This window comes from Giraffa tippelskirchi, chromosome 4 (assembly GCF_054371585.1).
Source record: "Giraffa tippelskirchi isolate mGirTip1 chromosome 4, T2T-mGirTip1v1.2.pri, whole genome shotgun sequence".
In the NCBI taxonomy this organism is placed as follows: Eukaryota; Metazoa; Chordata; class Mammalia; order Artiodactyla; family Giraffidae; genus Giraffa; species Giraffa tippelskirchi.
The window spans coordinates 119935160-119955301 of NC_137278.1; the positions used below are offsets into that span (position 1 = coordinate 119935160).

A 20142-nucleotide genomic window follows, 5' to 3' on the forward strand; every position below is an offset into this window, starting at 1 on the left:
CCTATATGTTATACAAATATAGACATACACAATATATGTTGTATAAACAATATATAAAATATTATTTTAAAATAATCATCAAAATCTTGTATATCCAGTATATAAAATTGTATACTTGTATATCTTGTACATCCTAACCTTCTGAGTACTAGCTTATGCCATGTTCACTTTTGGCCAACATGGATATTCAGTAGTTTCACAACCTTCCCTGAAGGAAGGGAGGGGAATGGTGAGATTCCTGTTTAGAATGACCATTCTGGTGGCAGCAAGTAGGATGCAACATCGAGATAAGGGTATGGACATGGAACAAGAGACAGGTTCCAAATGGGGAAAGGAGTCCGTCAAGGCTGTATATTGTCACCCTGCTTATTTAACTTATATGCAGAGTACATCATGAGAAACGCTGGGCTGGAAGAAACACAAGCTGGAATCAAGATTGCCGGGAGAAATATCAATAACCTCAGATATGCAGATGACACTACCCTTATGGCAGAAAGTGAAGAAGAACTAAATAGCCTCTTGATGAAAGTGAAAGAGGAGAGTGAAAACGTTGGCTTAAAGCTCAACATTCAGAAAACTAAGATCATGGCATCAGGTCCTATCACTTCATGGCAAATAGATGGGAAACAGTGGAAAGAGTGAGAGACTTTATTTTGGGGGGCTCCAAAATCACTGCAGATGGTGACTGCAGCCATGAAATTAAAAGACAGTTGCTCCCTGGAAGACAAGCTACGACCAACCTAGACAGCATATTTAAAAGCAGAGACATTACTTTGCCAACAAAAGTCTGTCTAGTCAAAGCTTTCGTTTTTCCAGTAGTCATGTATGGATGTGAGAGTTGGACTATAAAGAAAGCTGAGTGCTGAAGAATTGATGCTTTTGAACTGTGATGTTGGAGAAGATTCTTGAGAGTCCCTTGGACTGCAAGGAGATCCAACCAGTCAATCCTAAAGGAAATCAGTCCTGAATATTCATTGGAAGGACCGATGCTGAAAGCTGAAACTCCAATACGTTGGCCACATGATGCAAAAAATTGACTCATTGGAAAAGACCCTGATCTGGGAATGATTGAAGGCAGGAGGAGAAGGGGATGACAGAGAATGAGATGGTTAGATGGCATCACCGACTCAATGGACTTGAGTCTAAGTAAGCTCCGGGAGTTCGTGATACAGGGAAGCCTGACATACTGTAGTTCATGGGGTTGCAAAGAGTTGGACACAACTGAGTGACTGAACTGAACTGAATCGTTACCACAATAACAATGGTAGAGAATAAAACTAAGATATTCCCAGTAGAGAGGGACATATTTTCAGAATTATAACTGAGATATAGGAAGTAAAGAAGAGAAAGGGATATACTACATAAAGAAAAAAATTTAAGGTTTGAGTAGAAATGAAAAATGTTATCTGGGAAAATAAATTTTAAAAGTTAAAAATTACTCATTCGGTATGTTATCTGCAGGAGATTTCATATCTGTAATTTTTTAGTGTTAGAGAAGAGAGGACAACAGACATAAAAGATGGGGAAAAGGTGAGATTATTATCACACCTACATATGTAGAGTTTTCTACAAAATTAATATAATCATCTCTCTTCAACAAAAATAATAATAAAAAGTAAACTGATCATGATTATTTCTAGTTAATACTAATAAATAATGACTCAGATAATTGTGTCATTATAAAAGATTGAAAGCAGGAGAAAAAAATAAAAGATTGAAGGCAGGAGAAGAAGAGGACAACAGAGGTCAAGATGGTTGGGTGGCACCACTGACTCAATGGACATGAGTTTGAGCAAGCTCTGGGAGATGGTGAGGGCAGGAAAGCCTGGCATGCTGCAGTCCGTGGGGTCGCAAAGAGTTGGACACAACTGAACAACTGAACAACAAAAACAGATAATTGTGTAGGAGCCACTGAAAGCTATTCAGAATATTTTCTTGAATATGTCCCCCTAAGCAAGTGAGAGCTTTCAAACCAAAAGATTTACATCTCATGCTACTTCAAAGAGAGTATCATATAAGAAAATGAACCAAAAGACACAGTTTCTTATTTTTGATGAAGAAGAGAAATAAAAACATGAGCTTGTTTTGCTTAATATAAAACGTATGAAGATCAAGTGGCTAGAAGAGAATTATAAAGGGTCTTGGGTCCTATTCATGAAAGTGAAAGTGTTAGTCGCTCAGTCCTGTCCAACTCTATGCAATCCCATGGACTGTAGCCCACAAGGCTTCTCTATCCATGGAGTTCTCCAAGAATCCTGGGAGTGGATAGCCATTCCCTTCTCTAGGAGATCTTCTCAACCCAGGGATCAAACCCAGATCTCTTGCAATGCAGGCAGATTCTTTACCATCTGAACCACCAGGGTTATTTCATATAGACTCCTTGAATTAAACCATGATACTCCATGGCACTCTTCTCTCTCTGGACAGTAAGAAAGGCTACAGATTTGCAGAGGTCATCCATGGTCCAGGAAGAGCGATTTATGTCTCATCTACTCTCTGCTACATCCATCCCCAGAAACTATGGGCCATGAGGGAATCAGAGATCAGGGTAAGAGAAAGCGCTGCTGCTGCTAAGTCGCTTCGGTCGTGTCTGACTCTGTGCGACCCCATAGTTGGCAGCCCACCAGGCTCCCCCGTCCCTGGGATTCTCCAGGCAAGAACACTGGAGTGAGTTGCCATTTCCTTCTCCAATGCATGAAAGTGAAAAGTGAAAGTGAAGTCGCTCAGTGGGGTCTGACTCTTCGCGACCCCATGGACTGCAGCCTACCAGGCTCCTCCATCCATGGGATTTTCCAGGCAAGAGTACTGGAGTGGGGTGCCATTGCCTTCTCCAAAGAGAAAGTGGTGGATGCTTAATAACGCTTTCTCTTGTGATTACATTATCCTATATGTTCCACATTCTTGTTTCTTTTCTAAGTGCCTGGTTTAAGAGGTCTGATTCAGCTAAATTATGCAAATGGGCTAAGGAAGATGACATAGAAGAAGCTGTACAGAAATTATTCTGTACCTACAGACATCAGCCCCCCTACACACACAAAAAAAGGCTAGTATCACAAGGTTTAAGGATCACATCAACCTACCTCTAGGTGTTCCAAGTTATTTGTTCTTTGAACAAGCATATTATCTTTTTGCAAGATATCTCTGTACTTAGCAGTCAGTTCATTGTATTGTCTATTGGCCAATTCTAGTTCCGACAGAGAGACACTATTATCTACAACTTTTTGTAGTGCTGCAATCTTGAAAACGGCCGTTTCCTATGTAAATAAAGATACACTGAATTGAAGTGTTGTATTTTTTTCTGGTAAAGCACTAGCCACTTTTGAGATAATACAGCTAAAAGCAAAACAGATTTCAGAATCATTAAAAAAATTAGATTTATCCTGTATGAAAACATATTGCAATAATTATTCATTACTTTCACATAAGAAATAATATATGGACATTGAAAGTCTTAACAAAAAATAAAAGGAATTCTTTTATAACTCCTGTCATAGTTAAATGAATTCAGTTAATTTGTGAAAAGTGTATATACAGCAGCAAGAAAGCATATCACTTAGAATATATCTTTGGATGGCTTTTTAAAACTTTATAAGATTTAAAAAAACTTGTCTTTTGAAAACTGAAAGGCAAAATTTGCATCCCTGCAGGTAACATTCACAGTTTAGCTATTACTGGTTTGTTTGTTTAATTTTTGGCTGTGCTGATTTGTTGCTGGCAGGGCTTTTCTCCAGTTATGTCAAGCAGTTGGTGCTACTAGTTGTGGTGTGTTAGCTGCTCACTATGGCGGCGTCTCTCCTTGCAGAGCATGGGTGCCGAGATGTGCGGGCCTCAGTAGTTGTGGTTCTCAGGCTCTAGATCACAGGCTCAATAGGTGTGGCACAAAAAAAAAAAAAAAAAATAGGTGTGGCACACAAGTTCAGCTGCTCCACAGTATGTAGGATCTTCCCAGATCAGGGATCGAAACCATGTTTCCTGCACTGTCAGGCAGATTCTTTACCACTGAGCTACCAGGGAAGTCCCTATTTCTGATTATTTATAATTAAACAAACACACTATAAAATTAAAGAAAATCTTTTGTTCACAGAAAAGAAACATTATTTAGGGAGAAAAAACTTTTTTGAATCATAGCTATCTATAATAAATAATATCAAAGTCTAAATTATTTGGTTCATCTTCACTCTTTAGCTACAGAGCTATAAAAGTCACTATTTAAACACCAAAATGTCTGAACAGAAAACCAAATTTATGACATGAGAAAGATAAAGAATTTATGAGTTCCTGGTGGTCCAGTGTGAGGACTTAGCACTTTCACTGTGGTGTCTTGGGTTCAATCCCTGGTCGGGGAACTAAGATCCAGCAAATCAAGTGGCAGACCCAAAAATTTAAAAAATAAATGTAAAAAAAAACCCAAAGAATTATTTATGGTTATAATTCATTCTGAAGTAGAATAATGAGGGGAAAATATTTGTAATAGTACTTCAGATCTCATTTTGAAAACGTCTTTATATAAATAAGTATCCCCTATTCTACCTTACCCTTGGGATTGTTTCACTTTTGCTGTGTGGTGAGGGAGATCGTATTTCCCATCTTTACAAATAACCGCCCCCTCTTTTGGCTTTCAAAGCGTTGCAAAACCAAACAAAAATTCAGGCTCAAGAGGAAGAAAATCCCAGTTCTTTCTTCCTTCTATCTCAAATACTAGCCATAGTTGTGATACTCCAATAAAAACATTCTACAAAATATAACACAAAAATAAGAACATTTCATACTGTAGATAGGTTTATTAGCATGACAATTTCACTCATTATTACATTTAAAAGGAGATGGGAAGGAACTCAAGTAACATTTTAATTTTACTTTGAATTCTTTGGTTTACATTGTTGTTGCTGTTTATTCACTAAGTTGTGTCCAAGACTTTTGCTACTCCATGGACTGGAGCCCACCAGGCTCCTCTGTCCATGAGATCTCCCATAAGAATACTGGGGTGGGATGCCATTTCTTTCTCCAGGGGCTCTTCCCAACCCAGGGATTGAACCCACGTTTCTTGCACTGCAGGCAGATTCTTTACCACTGAGCCACCAGGGAAGATTTACACGCTCCTATATAAATTCAGACATGTCAAATGAATATATGCATACTTAAATAAGCTATAAGATCAGATGTAAGCAAGATGTAGAATAATACACATGGCATGCAACTTTTTGTGTCTTTGCTAACACTTGCAAAAGAAAACATTAGAAGGATCTTCAGTTACCTAAAGGGGGTGAAGGGCTTCCCAGGTGGCTCAGTGGTAAAGAACCCGCCTGCCAATGCAGGAAACGCAGGTTCAATCCCTGGGTTGGGAAGATTCCTCTGGAGTAGAAAATGGCAACTCATTCCAGTATTCTTGCCTGGGAAATCCCATGCAAGATTTCAGAGGAGCATGGCAGGCTACAGTCCATGTGGTCACAAAAGAGTTGGAGACGACTTAGCGACTAAACTACAACAACAAAAGAGGCGAACGGGTGGAATAGAACGAAGCAAAAGGTACAAGGACAGATTTCTCTGATGACGTCTTTTGTGTAAATGCTTTATGTATTCAAATTTAATTTTTAAAAGGTTATCCCTGAAATTAAAATGTAAAATAAATGAGCCTAACCACAGCAAATGTATATCATAACCACATAAAGGAGCATTACTTCACATGTTATTTTGATGACACATCCTTAGTGAGAGATATTATAAAGATAGGAAGAACTGTAAAGAGATTTTAAACTACATCTGACAGCAGGAACCATACTTCAAGATAACCAAAGAGCTTCAGCTTAGGAGGAAAGGCTGTTTATTTTATAAAAGAATATCTGCCAATATATGAAAAGTACATAATAAACTAGAAAAATCATGATTTTTGCAACTCCTGATGAAATAATTGGGTCAGGCAACAACAATTACCAGAGGATGTTAAAACCATTAGAGAACTGATAAAGAACTGGTTATTTGCATGGTATCAAAACATTACCAAAGAGTTAATTAACTAAATCACTTAAAAATAGAGATATATGGCTGTCTCCCCCTTAACACAGTTATCAAACATGAAACCAGACATTCCATCTCTTGAATGATACAATACAAAGTATTACTTATAAAGTACAAAGTATTCTTGCCAAAATGTTTCTTTGAATATAACCACAGCTTCAAAGTTAACTTTTAGTAAATATAATAGTTAGAGAAACAAATAAAATTATCACAGAATATCATTAAACATTCAATATTTTTCAGAGAACGGGAGAAGAAAAGGGGGAGATTCTATAGTAAAAAGATTTAGGATATGAAACATCCAAGGACAATGCAGAGCCCTTGACTGGATCCAGGGACAATTAAGGAAATGTGGATGTGGTCTGGACATTTGACAATATATAGAGTACTGTTGTCAATTTTGTTAAGTATGATAAAGTTACTGTGGTTATGTAAACAGAACAAGACTTTTTTTTAGCGATGCATACTAAAATACTAAGGGGAGAAATGTCTGCAATTAAAATACTCTTACAAAAAACAGATGGAGCAATTATGGTCAAATGTTAATAACTGTTTACTATTAATCCAGGTGATAGTTATTCATCATACTATCCTTCTTGTCTGAAAATTTTCAGAGTTGAAAAAAATCAGACATACCTTAAAACGTTGTAAACGTCCAATTTTTTCAGCAACTTCAGCCTCCATTGATATCAATTCATTCTTCTGTTTTCCATTTTCTTTTCTAAGCTGTCTCTCCATTTCTACCAAAGTAGTATATTGCCTGATGAGTGACTTTTCATTCACCTGTAAGACTGTGATTTTTCTACTATTTTCTGCAAGTGTTTTTTTCATTTCATCTGAATCCATCTGAAGAGCACTGAGCAAATTCTGCACAAAGTCACATTTATATTACTTGTTGAATCTAGCTATCTTAGTTTGAATAATATTGCATATTGATTTTAAAAGTGCTTTACTTACATTATATTCTTTTACTTTTATAGCATCTTGTTGGATTTGATCCTCAAGTCTTTTCTTTTCCTCTTTCATTGTTTCAGATTCTGTTTTCCAGTTCTCCTTTTCACTTAAAAGAATTTTTTAAAAAAGCAACATAGTAAATCTATAGGAAGAGATAACTTTAGATAATGGAAATTTAGTTACCATAAAACAAGAGAAATTATAACTAATCAACATATGATAACATAAGTTAAAATCTCATTTGAAAGGGTTAATCCTGGAAGTTATTATTATTATTTATTTTATCAAATTATTTAAACTACAAATTACTACTCTATAACTATTACAATATAATGATAATGGATCTTGTAAATGTTTTATTAAAAACAGAAGATAATTAAGGAAATAATCAATATTCCAAACTTACTCTGGAAATCAAGTCTCAGTATTCTGACCCTATTCTTAAATTTGAGTGTTAAATAATCGTGAAATATTTAGAATCCAGACAAAGTGAGAAATCATTAGACCTAAAGAAGGTGTATAACATATTGTTGCCTACCCAGACCTCCAATCTGGTTGGCATAAACCACTTATGGTGTCAGCACTGAATGGTTCAAACCGGAACATATGACTTGGACAGCTCATTTACTATTCTGGCTAATGAGATCTAAGTCTGACGGAGGCCTCTAGAAAAAATTTTATAAATAAAAATGAAGAATTATGTGAAAAGAAAACACCCTTCTTCTTCAATGGACATGGTTCCATCTTCCTTGAACTCCTAACTCCTGCACCATCATGGGAGAGAATATGACATACACTAGAAGATTCCCAAACATGACCTACCCTATAATTAGCTTTGGCTTTCTTATTGGATTAAATCATAATCACTCTTAGTGTTTAAATCACCTTTGATCAGATATTCTAATTACTACTAAAGATATTAGTCCATTAGTATAGATGAGATGGCAGAGATAAGAAGAAACAGGCTAGTTCTCGATGAAAACACATGAATAATGAGGATGGTGATGAAAAAGACTACTAACTGCTGACATGAACTGTTCATATGTGCCATAATATTCACAAAATACTCAGATCTGGGCATTTTCACATAATTAAGTTATTTTACATAATTATTTCACACAATTAAGTTAATAATAACTCTATGAAAAAGTATTACTATCACAGAATTATATGGACAAGGAACTAAAACACAAAGCAGAGGTGAAGAAGCAGGAGGAAAAAGGAACAGAAAATACCTAAATATTTTTTGTTACTTAACTTTAATAAGAATATGCTACATTTATAAAGTTTTTCTAACACCTATACCTTAGGTATTCTTTATACAATAAGCTTTGTTGATGACGAATTACTGCAAATTTTCTGTTATAGTCTTCAAGAGAATCTTCTAAATTCTTTAACTTATTTTCTTTATATTCTAGTTCCTAAAAATTGGTTTAGAAATGAGAATGAAAAAAGCATCAGGATATATTTTAAATCTGAAAGTATAAATTCATATTCTGACAAGATTATAGAAAAATACATAAAATTTAATAGACAACAAATCCATAAGGAGCCCAGATCATTTCTATGATTATTTTGAACATCTTATGGCATATGGAATGAGATAACATGTGTAAAAGAGAAGTGCTATGAAACAGACAAGATTATTTTCATCATATATTTATAATAGTTACAGTAACCATACAAATGATCATATACAGTGGTTATAAACTTGCCTCTAGCCACTCAGCCCCACATACCCTTTGGTGAACATATGCATTCATACCTCCACTCAAATTGTCCTCTCCAATTATTTAATTTTGAAGATGAAGAAACTTGAGACTCAGAAAGATCAAATAACTTATTTAACATTAAAAAACTCATTAGTACTAGGCTTGGTAATCATTTTCTGAGGCATATGCCAAGCTTGGTGCCAGGTGCCTTACATATTTGCAGATCTAACACTTGCAGTCAGGTCTGGAAGTAGCAAGGTCCAAAGACCTTGCTACTTCCAGCACTCTATGCTGTCTTAGGATTGGGAGTTTAAGTATTGTTTTGCCACTTTGAACAGGTTTTCAGATTTTTAATTGGTGTTTGCTAATCTACTACGAGGCTTTCTATGTGTTTTTTTTTGTGTGTGTGTTTTTACACAAAGATGAAAAAATAATGAATCATCACAAGTAATATGACAAGGATATACTGTCACTACTTATTGACAGTGTTCCTGAAGAAAAGAAGAATAAATTCAGGAAGAGTGTTAAAATCAGAAATTTAAGAATAAGGATACAACATGAATTATAAAGTAATGATCTAATAAACAGTTCAATTCTAATACTCAAGGATTAAGTAATGCAATTTACAAATACAAGCATTTGATAAGCATAACTCAAGTATATTCACAAGTGGATTACTTAGGAAAGGGAAACAGCAGTGCTTACAATCAAAAACTTATTTTCATTGATTCTGAACACATATTTGTAATTATATTTGCAAAGTAAGTGATTTTATGGATATTCACACTTCAAATGAAAAAATGAAAAGCAACTCTCATTAGGCCATTCATAATGACCATAACATAGAGAGCAAAGCTGACAAACAAATACAGAGTAAGCAGTATCCTCTCTGATTTGCTAATGGATTAACTAACACCTTACAGGGCAAAGGGAAGAAAGAAATAAAAGACAATTTTAAGACAATTTTTCTTAAAAGTTTTTCTTGTAGTTAACACACAAAAAAGGAACAAATCTAATCATTACACAAAAAGTTGTGTCAGGCTTTATTCATCTGAATTGCTTTTCCAACCAGCAATAGATAAAAGAGCTCATGTTACTTATACATTACTACCTTATAGTAGCTGCATGTTATTCTATCTGTCAACCATATATTTCATATGAATGGCACACATCCTTTTCATTCAGATGAATAAAATAAATTGTTTTTATTCATAACATTCCATCTAAAATACATCTCACTGTTAAGAGTCTAAGAACTCAAAGAAACAGCTGATGATTAAATTGTTATTTTGCTATTCATATATAAAGTTTTCAGTACCTGTAAGATATGTATTAAATATTCATTCTGAGAATTAATAATATTGGCACTAGATGGTGCTATCCCATCAGGTAAGTCTATTCCTTTAAACACAACATTTGATCCTTCTGTTTGTCGTAAAAGACTGGTTTCTTTTTCAAGATGATCTATCTGGAAACAAACAATTCAGAAATGAGAATCTCATCTCTTACACACAAAAAAAGACAAATTAAAAAGTAGTAACTTACATTTCCTAAAGAGTAACTTTAACAAGTAAATATATGAATGCTCTGCCAGGTATTAATTAAATTATAATGTAATTTCTGCTTAGAGATGCCTGCTGCTGCTACTGCTGCTAAGTCACTTCAGTCATGTGCGACCCCATGGACTGTAGCCTACCAGGCTCCCTCCGTCCATGGCATTTTCCAGGCAAGAGTACTGGAGTGGGGTGCTATTGCCTTCTCCGTTAGAGATGCCTAAGAATACATTTAAAATCTCTGTATCCCTTTATATTTTCCTAGTGGCTCAAATGGTAAAGAATCTGCCTGCAATGCAGGAGACTGGGATCCCTGGGTCAAGGAAGATCCCCCGGAGAAGGAAATGGAAACCCATTCCAGTATTCTTGCCTGGAAAATCCCATGGACAGAGGAGCCTGGCAGGCTACAGTCCATGGGGTCGCAAAGAGTCAGACACGACTGAGCAACTAACACACAAACATTTTTACATTATAAGGTACTCATTTTTCCACCAATTTTATTTTAAAAATCCAAATAGAAGCTCTTCTAATATAGAAAGAATTCAAGGGGCATTTTCTCATAAAATAGTCATTAAAAAAAATGTTTCACAGTAAACCTTTGTTCACAAGCTTAGCATTTTATTTAAAAATATTCTCACCTTTAAATGTGCTTTTGTCAACTGCTGAGAATAATTTACAGCCTCTTTCCGAGATTCTCTGAGCTCCTGTCTTAATTCTTCATTCCTTCCAGTAAGTTGATCAACTTGGGCTTTTAAATGCAGATTGGCATCAAATATTCCTTCTGCATTCTTTGATTCTATAGCCTAATATATTTAAATTATATTGAAGAAATGTAAAGAAAAACACTAAAATCATAGTATAATAATCTATCTTTACATAACACTCATATTTAAGCATTATACTACTCCCATGTGTAATAATGTATACCAACTCTATCTCTTACAAATTTATAAAATACCAGTTAACCCACATCAGTATTACCAAGCATACTGATCACCTCATTCTAACAATTAACAAATATTGAGCTACCGCAAGTAGACTGGTAGACCAGAAAAACAACTAAATAGGAACAAGATGACTTAGGTTCGAATATAAACCAATCTCTTACTAGCTGGGCAAGTGACTTAAAATTCCTTAAATCTTAGCTTCTTTATCTCTAAAGAAGGGGAAAAAAATGTTACCTCTGTCTGCTTCACAAAGCTTTTATACAGTCAAAATGAGATAATTTATATGTAAATACTTTGAAACCATGAAGCATCTTAAAGTAAAACATAAGCAATGGAATGAAATAGCTACTACATCCAATTAGATAAAATTTTCACTGCTTCCTTTCCATACAGTTGAAGCATGTAAGATAAGAAAAGCAAAGTATGATAAAATAGTCTTATCCAAGAGTTCTAGATAAACAAAAATAATGTGTCAAATATTGAAGTCACCAACCCACTTCTAATACTATGTCTCAGATCGACCTCTATTCTACAAGGGGAACTCTATTTAGTAACCAAATAGTGACAAAATAAACAGCCCAGTAAAATTCTAACTTTTTCTATTCTAATTGACAGCCTCTGGCGTTCCTAATACCACTGCTTCCATAGACTTCATCTGCTTCTCTTCTGGATTGTTATTTTTCTTTTTTTCTGATTGATATGCCCCATCCAATGACATAACTGTACTTCCTCTAACAGATCATCAGAACGGCACTTTAGATCAGATAATTGTTATGCACTTAAGTTCACTTTCTATTGCTATAGGATATTTTTCAGGGTCCCTAATCACCGTCTAATTCAATCTCATTTTCCAAAAGGCCTTATAGACAACATGATGCTATTTATCAACAAGACAACTAACTAGACTACTTTGTCATCTGTCAGAGTACCTCCTTCTGCCTATTTCTTCCTGCTATCCCTTTTGAATTAGTATAAATTATTACTTCATGTGGCCTGTTCTGATCTCCTTAGGGTAAAGGCTTACTCTTAGAAATCTACTGCCTTGAGTTAAATCACAGATCACACTCTTGATGAGATTCCATATGATTTTACTCATCTTGCTGCCTTTGTCTCAGCATGACCCTTAAAACAAAAAGTGGAGATGACAGAAGAAAGTATCAGTGAACCTGAAGATAAATCATTAGCAATTATCCAACTAGGAGAAAAAAAGATAAAATATTAGGACAAAAAATGGACAGAGCCTCAGGGATTTGTGGGACAATGTCAAAAAGTCTAACATGTATCACTGGAGTCCTAGAGACAATGGAGCAGAAAAAATAAATCAAGAAATTAATGGCAGAAAATTTCTCAATTGTGGTGAATAACATAAGTGAATAAGCTCAGGAAACCCCAAACAAGGCACACACACACACTCTTTGGCACATTACAGTCACGCTGGTGAAAACAAAATAAAAAGAGAAAGTTTTGAAATAGTCTGAGAACTATACATTTCATACAATGGAATGACTCAAATGACAGTAATGTTTCACTAGAAGCTGTGGAGACCAATGAGAGTGGAACAACATTTTTAAAGTGATGAAACAACAAAATAAAACTATTAATATAAAAACAACTTACATTAACTAGTCTTTCAAGACTGGGAATAATTAGAGATGTTTCCCCTCCTTTAACATCAGGATCTTTCTGCATCTCCTTAACAGCTTGCAATATTTCTTTCATACCTTCTTCAAGTTGCTTATTTTCTTCACCTAATTCTTTTACTAAAAATGACATACTTATTGAGTGAATGAGATTTACAATTTATAATTTACATTAGGTATAAATTTACAATTATACTATGCTATAGAGATGACAAGTATTTCACATATAGCAAAAATAACCCATTTATAAAATGTGAATACAAATAAATGTACAAAAAATTCAAGTATAAATCCAACGTGTAAATAGTTAAATAAAACTGGACACCTATTTAAATACACATATACATATATAGCTCATGGCTGAAAGAAATAAATCATAAGCATACTTTGCTTTCACTTTAAAATTTTTACATTTATTTTCTAACTTCACTTTCATTAGAGGACAAAAGAGAAAAAATAGACTCTTTTATCATTACAATAAATTCAGATTAATTACATTCTCTGAAAAAGAAATATAGCAAGGCAAACCAAATAAATGAGAGACTGACATTGATACATTATAGACATAGTTAAGGCTAAAACAGACTAGAGAACAGAAGGTATTAAAGTCCTTTCAGACCCATAATTTTCAGTACAGGTTAAGTAAGTAAAGAAAAATAAGAGATAACAGTGACTTACATTTACTTTGAAATTTAGCTATTACTGTTCTACTTCTTTCTAAATCTCTTTCCTTTTCAATTAGTTCTCTTGAAAGAAATTCATTCTAAACAAAACAAAGAGAAAAATTTTTTTTTAAATATTACAATAGTTTATAGTTTTGAAGTTTAAAGTTCGATCAACTGAGGTTTAAAATACCTAAAACAAGCTACAGAAACATAGCAGCAGTCATAAAAAAAATAAAATTTAAAAGGTGAAACAGGTAATGATCACCCCTCCCACCTTCTCCCTCCCTGCAACACCACGGCAGAAGGGAAACAGATAATGAAGGTTTTTGTCTTTAGCACCACAATCATCTCTTTAATGATCTGCCTTTACACTACCTGTTCTGCCTGGCTTCTATGACGTTCAAGTTCTATTTCTGCATTTCTATTCTGTGCTTCTTTGATCAATAAATCCTGTGCTATAACTTCATTCTAAAGAAACATGTAATAAATTAGGCAAGTTAATGAGTTCATCTCAAATGTACTGCATTTTTAGATTTTTAAAAGACTGTGTATAAATTAGTGTTAATGCGCAAACAGAAAAATTATTACAATTGCTACTTATAGAATTTTGTTAGAAAGTCATAAAAATGAATTAAAAAAAAAAAATCCTAGGAATGTTATTTGGAGGATAGCTCACCTGAGATCTAAGAAATACTAGTTCTGTCCGTAGCTGTTCTATAAGATTTTCAAGTGGATCTATCTGAGGTAATTTTGATTGTGCAGTAATTGGCACAGGGTCTGGAATGTTAACTTCAAGTTTACCTTTCCAGATCTCTGTCTGTAAGGGTACTTCACTTTTTCCTATATCTTCTTTCAAACTGGTATCAGCAAAGTTGATTGGGGTATGAACCTGTTCATCTTCTGATGTTGCTGCTTGTGATTTATCCATGCCAGCTCTATTATCATGAATTTGTTGACAAAATATTGCTGATTTTTGCCTAAGTGATAACTTCTGCATTAAATCTGAAGCTGTTGATAAGGCTTGTAAAGATGAATCACTTTTTTGGGTGAAATTAGTCTTTTCAAGTGCCTGATGGCTTCTTGTCACCTTCTTCACAGACTCATCAGAAAGAGAACATAAATATTCGTTTATTTCTTCATGACTCTTTCTACTAAAGGTATTGATTAATGATTCTAGGTTTCTTAAAGATTGTAGACAGGGTGCTTTAAAAATCTCCCTTATTGTAATAGTTTCTGGAGGTGAAATATTATCTTTCACTTGTACAGATGAAGAATGTGTAGTTAAAGAGACAAAAGGATTCACTTCACTTTCTACACTCTGGCGAATTTCAGATAACATTCTTGATAATGATCCCATGGCCATATTCTCCTCTGGCTCATTCTGATATGACTGTGGAATATTGAATGATGGTCTCCTATGCAGCAGCTCTACTTTATCTGAACTCCTAATCTGTATTCAGAGTAAACAACGTTTCATTAATCTTGGGATCTATCTGAGATTTCTTAACAAGTATAAAAAGAAGCAATGTCCAAAATGAGATAATAGGGGAAGAAATGAAAGCCTGATAATAATATTCATTCTCTTTGCCATAGTAATACTTTACTATTTACCTTTGACTGTTCTTCACTCATATTTTTGAGGCTCATGAAATCAAATTTTCTTTCTCCCATTCTATTCTCTTGAGAAAAGTGTTCAGTTAGGTTCAGGTCCTCAGCAATTAATCCTACAAATAAAAGAATTAACAAATGAGAAACATAAAAATAACTCTTTTATTATTCCAATTATGCTTTTTTTTTTGGCTATGCCTCACAGCACGTGGGACCTTAGTTTTCAGACCAGGAATCAAATCTGCACCGCTTGCAGTGGAAGCAAGGACTCTTAACCACTGGTAAGCCCCCAATACTTGAATTCTTAAAAACTAGCGATGGGATGGGGAGGGAGGTGGAAGGCAGGTTCCGGAAGGGGAAAACATGTACACCCATGGTGGATTCGTGTCAATGTATGGCAAAACAAATACAATATTGTAAAATTAAAAAATAGAAAATAAACTAATTTAATTAAAAAAAAAAACTAAATCAAGTTTTAACTCAAACAAAAGGTAAAATAATTATTTCCAAAATCCTTGATCCACATGTAGCCTCCTCTACAACTGCCTGATTTAGGCCACTTTTAATAAGATATTAACGAGAAACAATACAAATTCTATCTTCTCTATCATTCTTTTTCACACATTAATAAGTGCTAAAATAGTTAAAAGATATACACATAAAGAATCATGAATGATTACTAAATTGCTTAATATATTAATAAATTACAAAGTTTTACCCTTCTAGAAATTTTTGATGTACTATAGAGAGCATAATGCTAAAAAAAAAATCTTTATTATTCATAGATACTTGTGAGCTTGGGCCAAGTTAGAAAAAAAATTCTGTCTCTATGGTCTTCTTACAAAAAAGCAATAGCTATTAAAGAACTAATCCAACTGTTCTCTTTATATCATGTAAGATAAATCAAAATAAAAAAAGACGTTAATTTTTATTCAATAAAACATTACTTTCACTTAGCAAAGAATAATGTACAAAGAAAGCTTCCAATGCATAGCTTTTAAGGAAAGAGAAAATATTAACATAATATATATTAATGAATTACTAAGTTTTATCATTACTAATCAGAACATATTGTGATTAACTAGAAATTAGTAAGGTTATACTATAAAGTTTTCTAAAGTCCATGATTCTGAAGTTTTTTTTTTGTTCACTTATCTTATTATTCTTTTCAACTGTTTCAGATTTAGGACTGAACTCAATGACACTCATACACTCTCATCAGGCCATTATTTTCACTTATTAAACTTGTAGCAAAACCACAGGAATATAGCAGTAATATTTCCAACTTACAGAAAATTCTATATCCACACAATTCATTTTCCAATGATTCTTTAAAGGTTTGGAATAACAGAGTATACCTGAAGTGACAGTTCTTTTTCCTTTTTCTTGAGCCATTTGACGAATTTTTTTCTTCAGATCAAGTCGTTCTTCCTCTAGACTTTCAATCTACAAGGTATAAACTATTAGTATTTCTCTTTGCTTCAACCAGGAAAATAACCAGTTGACTACTGCACTTGCCTCTTTCAAAAGAATCTGGTTTTCAGCTCTGTATTGCTGTTGTTTTAAACTTTTGCTATTTCTAAATTCAGTTAAATCAATCATTGTCGTTGGTTCAAGGCCTAAAATAAAAAGCAATATGATTAAAACCTTATTAATATTCAAATGAGCTACAAAAAACTTCATATAACAACTGGTTATCATCAAGCAACTGGTTATACTCTATTTAGCCAGGATCACTGAAGAACGGGGTACTTTTTGTGCAAGAATTCTTCAGGTATTTGAACTGTATAAGCTAAAATTTTATCACAAGTTTTAATGGAAATCCTGACAAAAACATACTATGATCTGTCTTCTCCATGTTGGACTATCATAGTGGTACTATAATGTATTAAGAACAGAAGCTTTGGAATAAAACAGTTGGGTTCAATTCCCACTTTTAATTGTTAACTAGTTGTAGGGATAATATTGTTATGTATGTATGTATGTATGTATGTATATATGTATTTCTTTTTGGCTTGTTGTCAGGGGTATAATAAAATTAACCCAAATAAAGTACTTATAGCAGGGCTTAGCACAGAGTAGTCATTATTAATATCAATATCAATTATATTATCAAGACTAGACTGACATTCTCATTGTGCCTCTTTCCTAATTTCACATTACTAAGAGGCCACCATGCTCTGAAAACCAGATATCAAGATTGTCTCAATAATTATGAAGCAAGATTTGGGGCCTTTAAAATACAGAAAGTCTGATGTTTGTGACTACTATCTATATAGTTCAGTCATCTTTACGAACATCCAGATTGAAGTTGGCTATTATCTGAAAGGTCAAATTGATTAGGCTAAGTCTAACTTGAGGTCCTGGGATGACTCTGGGTCCTAGTTAGAAACTCTTTTACAAATAAATCTTTCATTTTAAAGTAGCAATTTACACTGGACTATCATAACATTCAAACCAGTGAACTATTCACTAGTGAACTATTTACTGATACCAGTATACAAACTTTCAGGCTATATTTACTAATTACTTCTTATAATCAAGAGTAACCTTATAATACTCAATCTAAGTAAAACTTAATATAAACTATAAAATTCAATTATTTATCAAATAAAGTCTTAAAAAGGATTAAACAGTATTTCTAAATGTTCCCAACATTCATCTCAAGTAAAAGCATTTTGCAAACTAACAAATTACTTTTGTTGAAAATAAAGGTAACCTGTAATATGTGGTATTAAGTTAGTAGACTTTCATTTTTTAAACAAGCAATTATTATTGAGGAGTTCTTGGACTGAATATAGCAATGCTCCAGATCTAGCCAACTATCATCCCAATTCCATCAAACCCATAATCCCACTTCAATTGGAACAGTTCCACTTTTACTAATTTTAAATATTTTTATAGGAGGAATTATTTGGAAAAAAAAGGTATCCAATTATTAAAAATAAAAATAAACAACAAAAAAAATGACTTGACAATTAGGGCTGAGCAAACTCCGTATCTTAAAAGATGACTTACCCATGCGCTCTCTAAGTGCCTCATTTTCATCAAGAAAATCATTGATCTTCAACTCAAGCTTATTGATTTCCTTTGTCAATACTTCAATCTCTCGATCTCTTATTTTAATTTGGTTTTTACAATTCTTTATTTCAACAACAGCATCTTCTAAACCATAAACTCCCTGAAAAATACCCAATGTGATTTAAATATAACATCATTTATTGGAATAAATTCTCAAGTTCATAAATTTGTTTTCTTATTAAGTCTAGGGGAAGTGCACATATAACTAAGATTTATATCTTTAAACTGTGTTTTTTTATGATACTTTTAAAAAACAAATCCAGTAGTAATAATAACAGGAAACGGAACAATTGACATTTCCCAGTACAGCATCCTAATGGCAAAGCAATTCAGAATATTACATATAAAACCCTTAACAACATATGGAAAAGGAACAATAAGGGAGAATCAGCAATACCATTAGAATAAGTAGGTTATCAGTTGTGTGATATAGCAGTAACCAGATTTAAAAATATAAAAAGTACAAAGTAAAGCTGTGTTGGCACAGTAGGTAGCAAACCTGCCCCTGTTACAACTTTTATACAATCAGTGGTGTCACATGATGGTACAATGGCATAGATGACAAAGAATCGAATCTTGCTGCCTTAGCAAAGCTGATTATCTGGGCAAAAGGCTTTAGCGAAACGGTTTGAAAATAATGTAATGCTACACAGAAGTTTGAACACTTCAGTGTAAGTCAGTTAGGATAACCTTTAGCATGAGATACTTCTGGAATGTTTTTAAATGCACACAGCAAATGGCACAGAACAGTCTAACTTGGAGTGGCTCAGTGACTGACAAGATAAAAATACATACGGATTCATAATCTTTTAATCGCTTCAAAGTCTCAACCAGTTCTTTATCCTTTTCCCTAGCATCAGCCTCAGCCAGTTCAGCTGTTCTCTCAGCCTCTTTAGTTCTCTCTTCTAAAATTTGAACCTTAGACTGAATTTTCATATAATGAGTCCGTTGCGAAAGTGTTGAAGCTCCTACAGGGTAAAAATTAAAATCATCAATGAACTGAAGTGATTACTTACTCCTGTAAATGACTGGTTCCAGTATGGGAAGCAGGAAGAGTGGTATGTCACTAAAAGAAGTCCATTTAATATAATAAATTTATATTTATATTTATAAAATAAGTTTTAATTCAATTTTATTAATAAAACTAAAAAGGATTCTAAGAAAATCTTCTTAGCTGAAAGGGCATGGATTATAAAAGATTGGAAAGCACTGCTCTACAAGGAATGATCATAGTGGCAAAGGCTGAATCTGTTTCTATCATCCATCCTCCACTGTGTCCACTGTAACAGAACTATGGTCTTTTAGTTGGACACACGGCCACTTCAAATAAAGACTAAATTTCCACTTACATTTCAGTAGCCAAGGGTGGCCATGTGACTAATGGATATAAACAGAAAGGCCATGTGCACATTTTCAGGAAATGTTTTTTAAAGGAGAGGAGTGAAACTTTCTTTTCTCCTTCCTTCTGCCTGCCAGCTGGAATATGTACATTAGGGCTCCAGCCAGACTCAAACAGTCTTCTTACAACATTAGATGGAAACCATATGTTGAGACAGGCAGAGCAACAAGATATAGGGACTTGGTATCTGGTATTTTTACAACTAGCCCACCAACCGTTATACAAGTTGCCTCAACTTCTATTTTATTATGGAAAAGTGCATTTCCATCCTGTTTAAACCACTGTCACATTTGATTTTTTTTTCTATCACTTGCAGTTAAACTTAACTGTAACTAGTTGCTAAAAATTCCTACTTGTACATCTTACCAAATTGTTGCTAAGACCAAAATAAGCATTTCCATCATTTTAAAATTTACTGCCAATAATCACTCTTATCATAGTAAACATCTACTGAATTATAGGGTTTATACTTATATAAGGCATTGGACTAGCGTGGGAGATCACACGTGTTTATAAGAGGTGAGCTCTGCTCTCTGGAGAATGTGAAAGAGGCTGCTGTCCCCAAAAT

The 20142-nt window shown here is 33.9% G+C and overlaps 1 protein-coding gene across 1 annotated transcript in view; it reads right to left on the reverse strand.

The window, feature by feature from the left end:
- Positions 1–20142, reverse strand: part of CEP290 (centrosomal protein 290) — an 88954-nt gene that overhangs the window by 49696 nt on the left and 19116 nt on the right. Inside the window, exons 14-28 of the mRNA XM_081592053.1 lie at positions 18971–19143; positions 18113–18275; positions 16613–16713; positions 16453–16540; positions 15098–15210; positions 14163–14936; positions 13862–13954; positions 13500–13584; positions 12799–12941; positions 10873–11037; positions 10000–10149; positions 8275–8390; positions 6973–7075; positions 6652–6882; positions 3081–3254 (exon numbers count right to left, since the gene is read on the reverse strand). Coding sequence (XP_081448179.1) covers positions 3081–3254; positions 6652–6882; positions 6973–7075; positions 8275–8390; positions 10000–10149; positions 10873–11037; positions 12799–12941; positions 13500–13584; positions 13862–13954; positions 14163–14936; positions 15098–15210; positions 16453–16540; positions 16613–16713; positions 18113–18275; positions 18971–19143 — 2672 coding nt within the window. The remainder of the gene's footprint in view (positions 1–3080; positions 3255–6651; positions 6883–6972; positions 7076–8274; positions 8391–9999; positions 10150–10872; positions 11038–12798; positions 12942–13499; positions 13585–13861; positions 13955–14162; positions 14937–15097; positions 15211–16452; positions 16541–16612; positions 16714–18112; positions 18276–18970; positions 19144–20142) is intronic.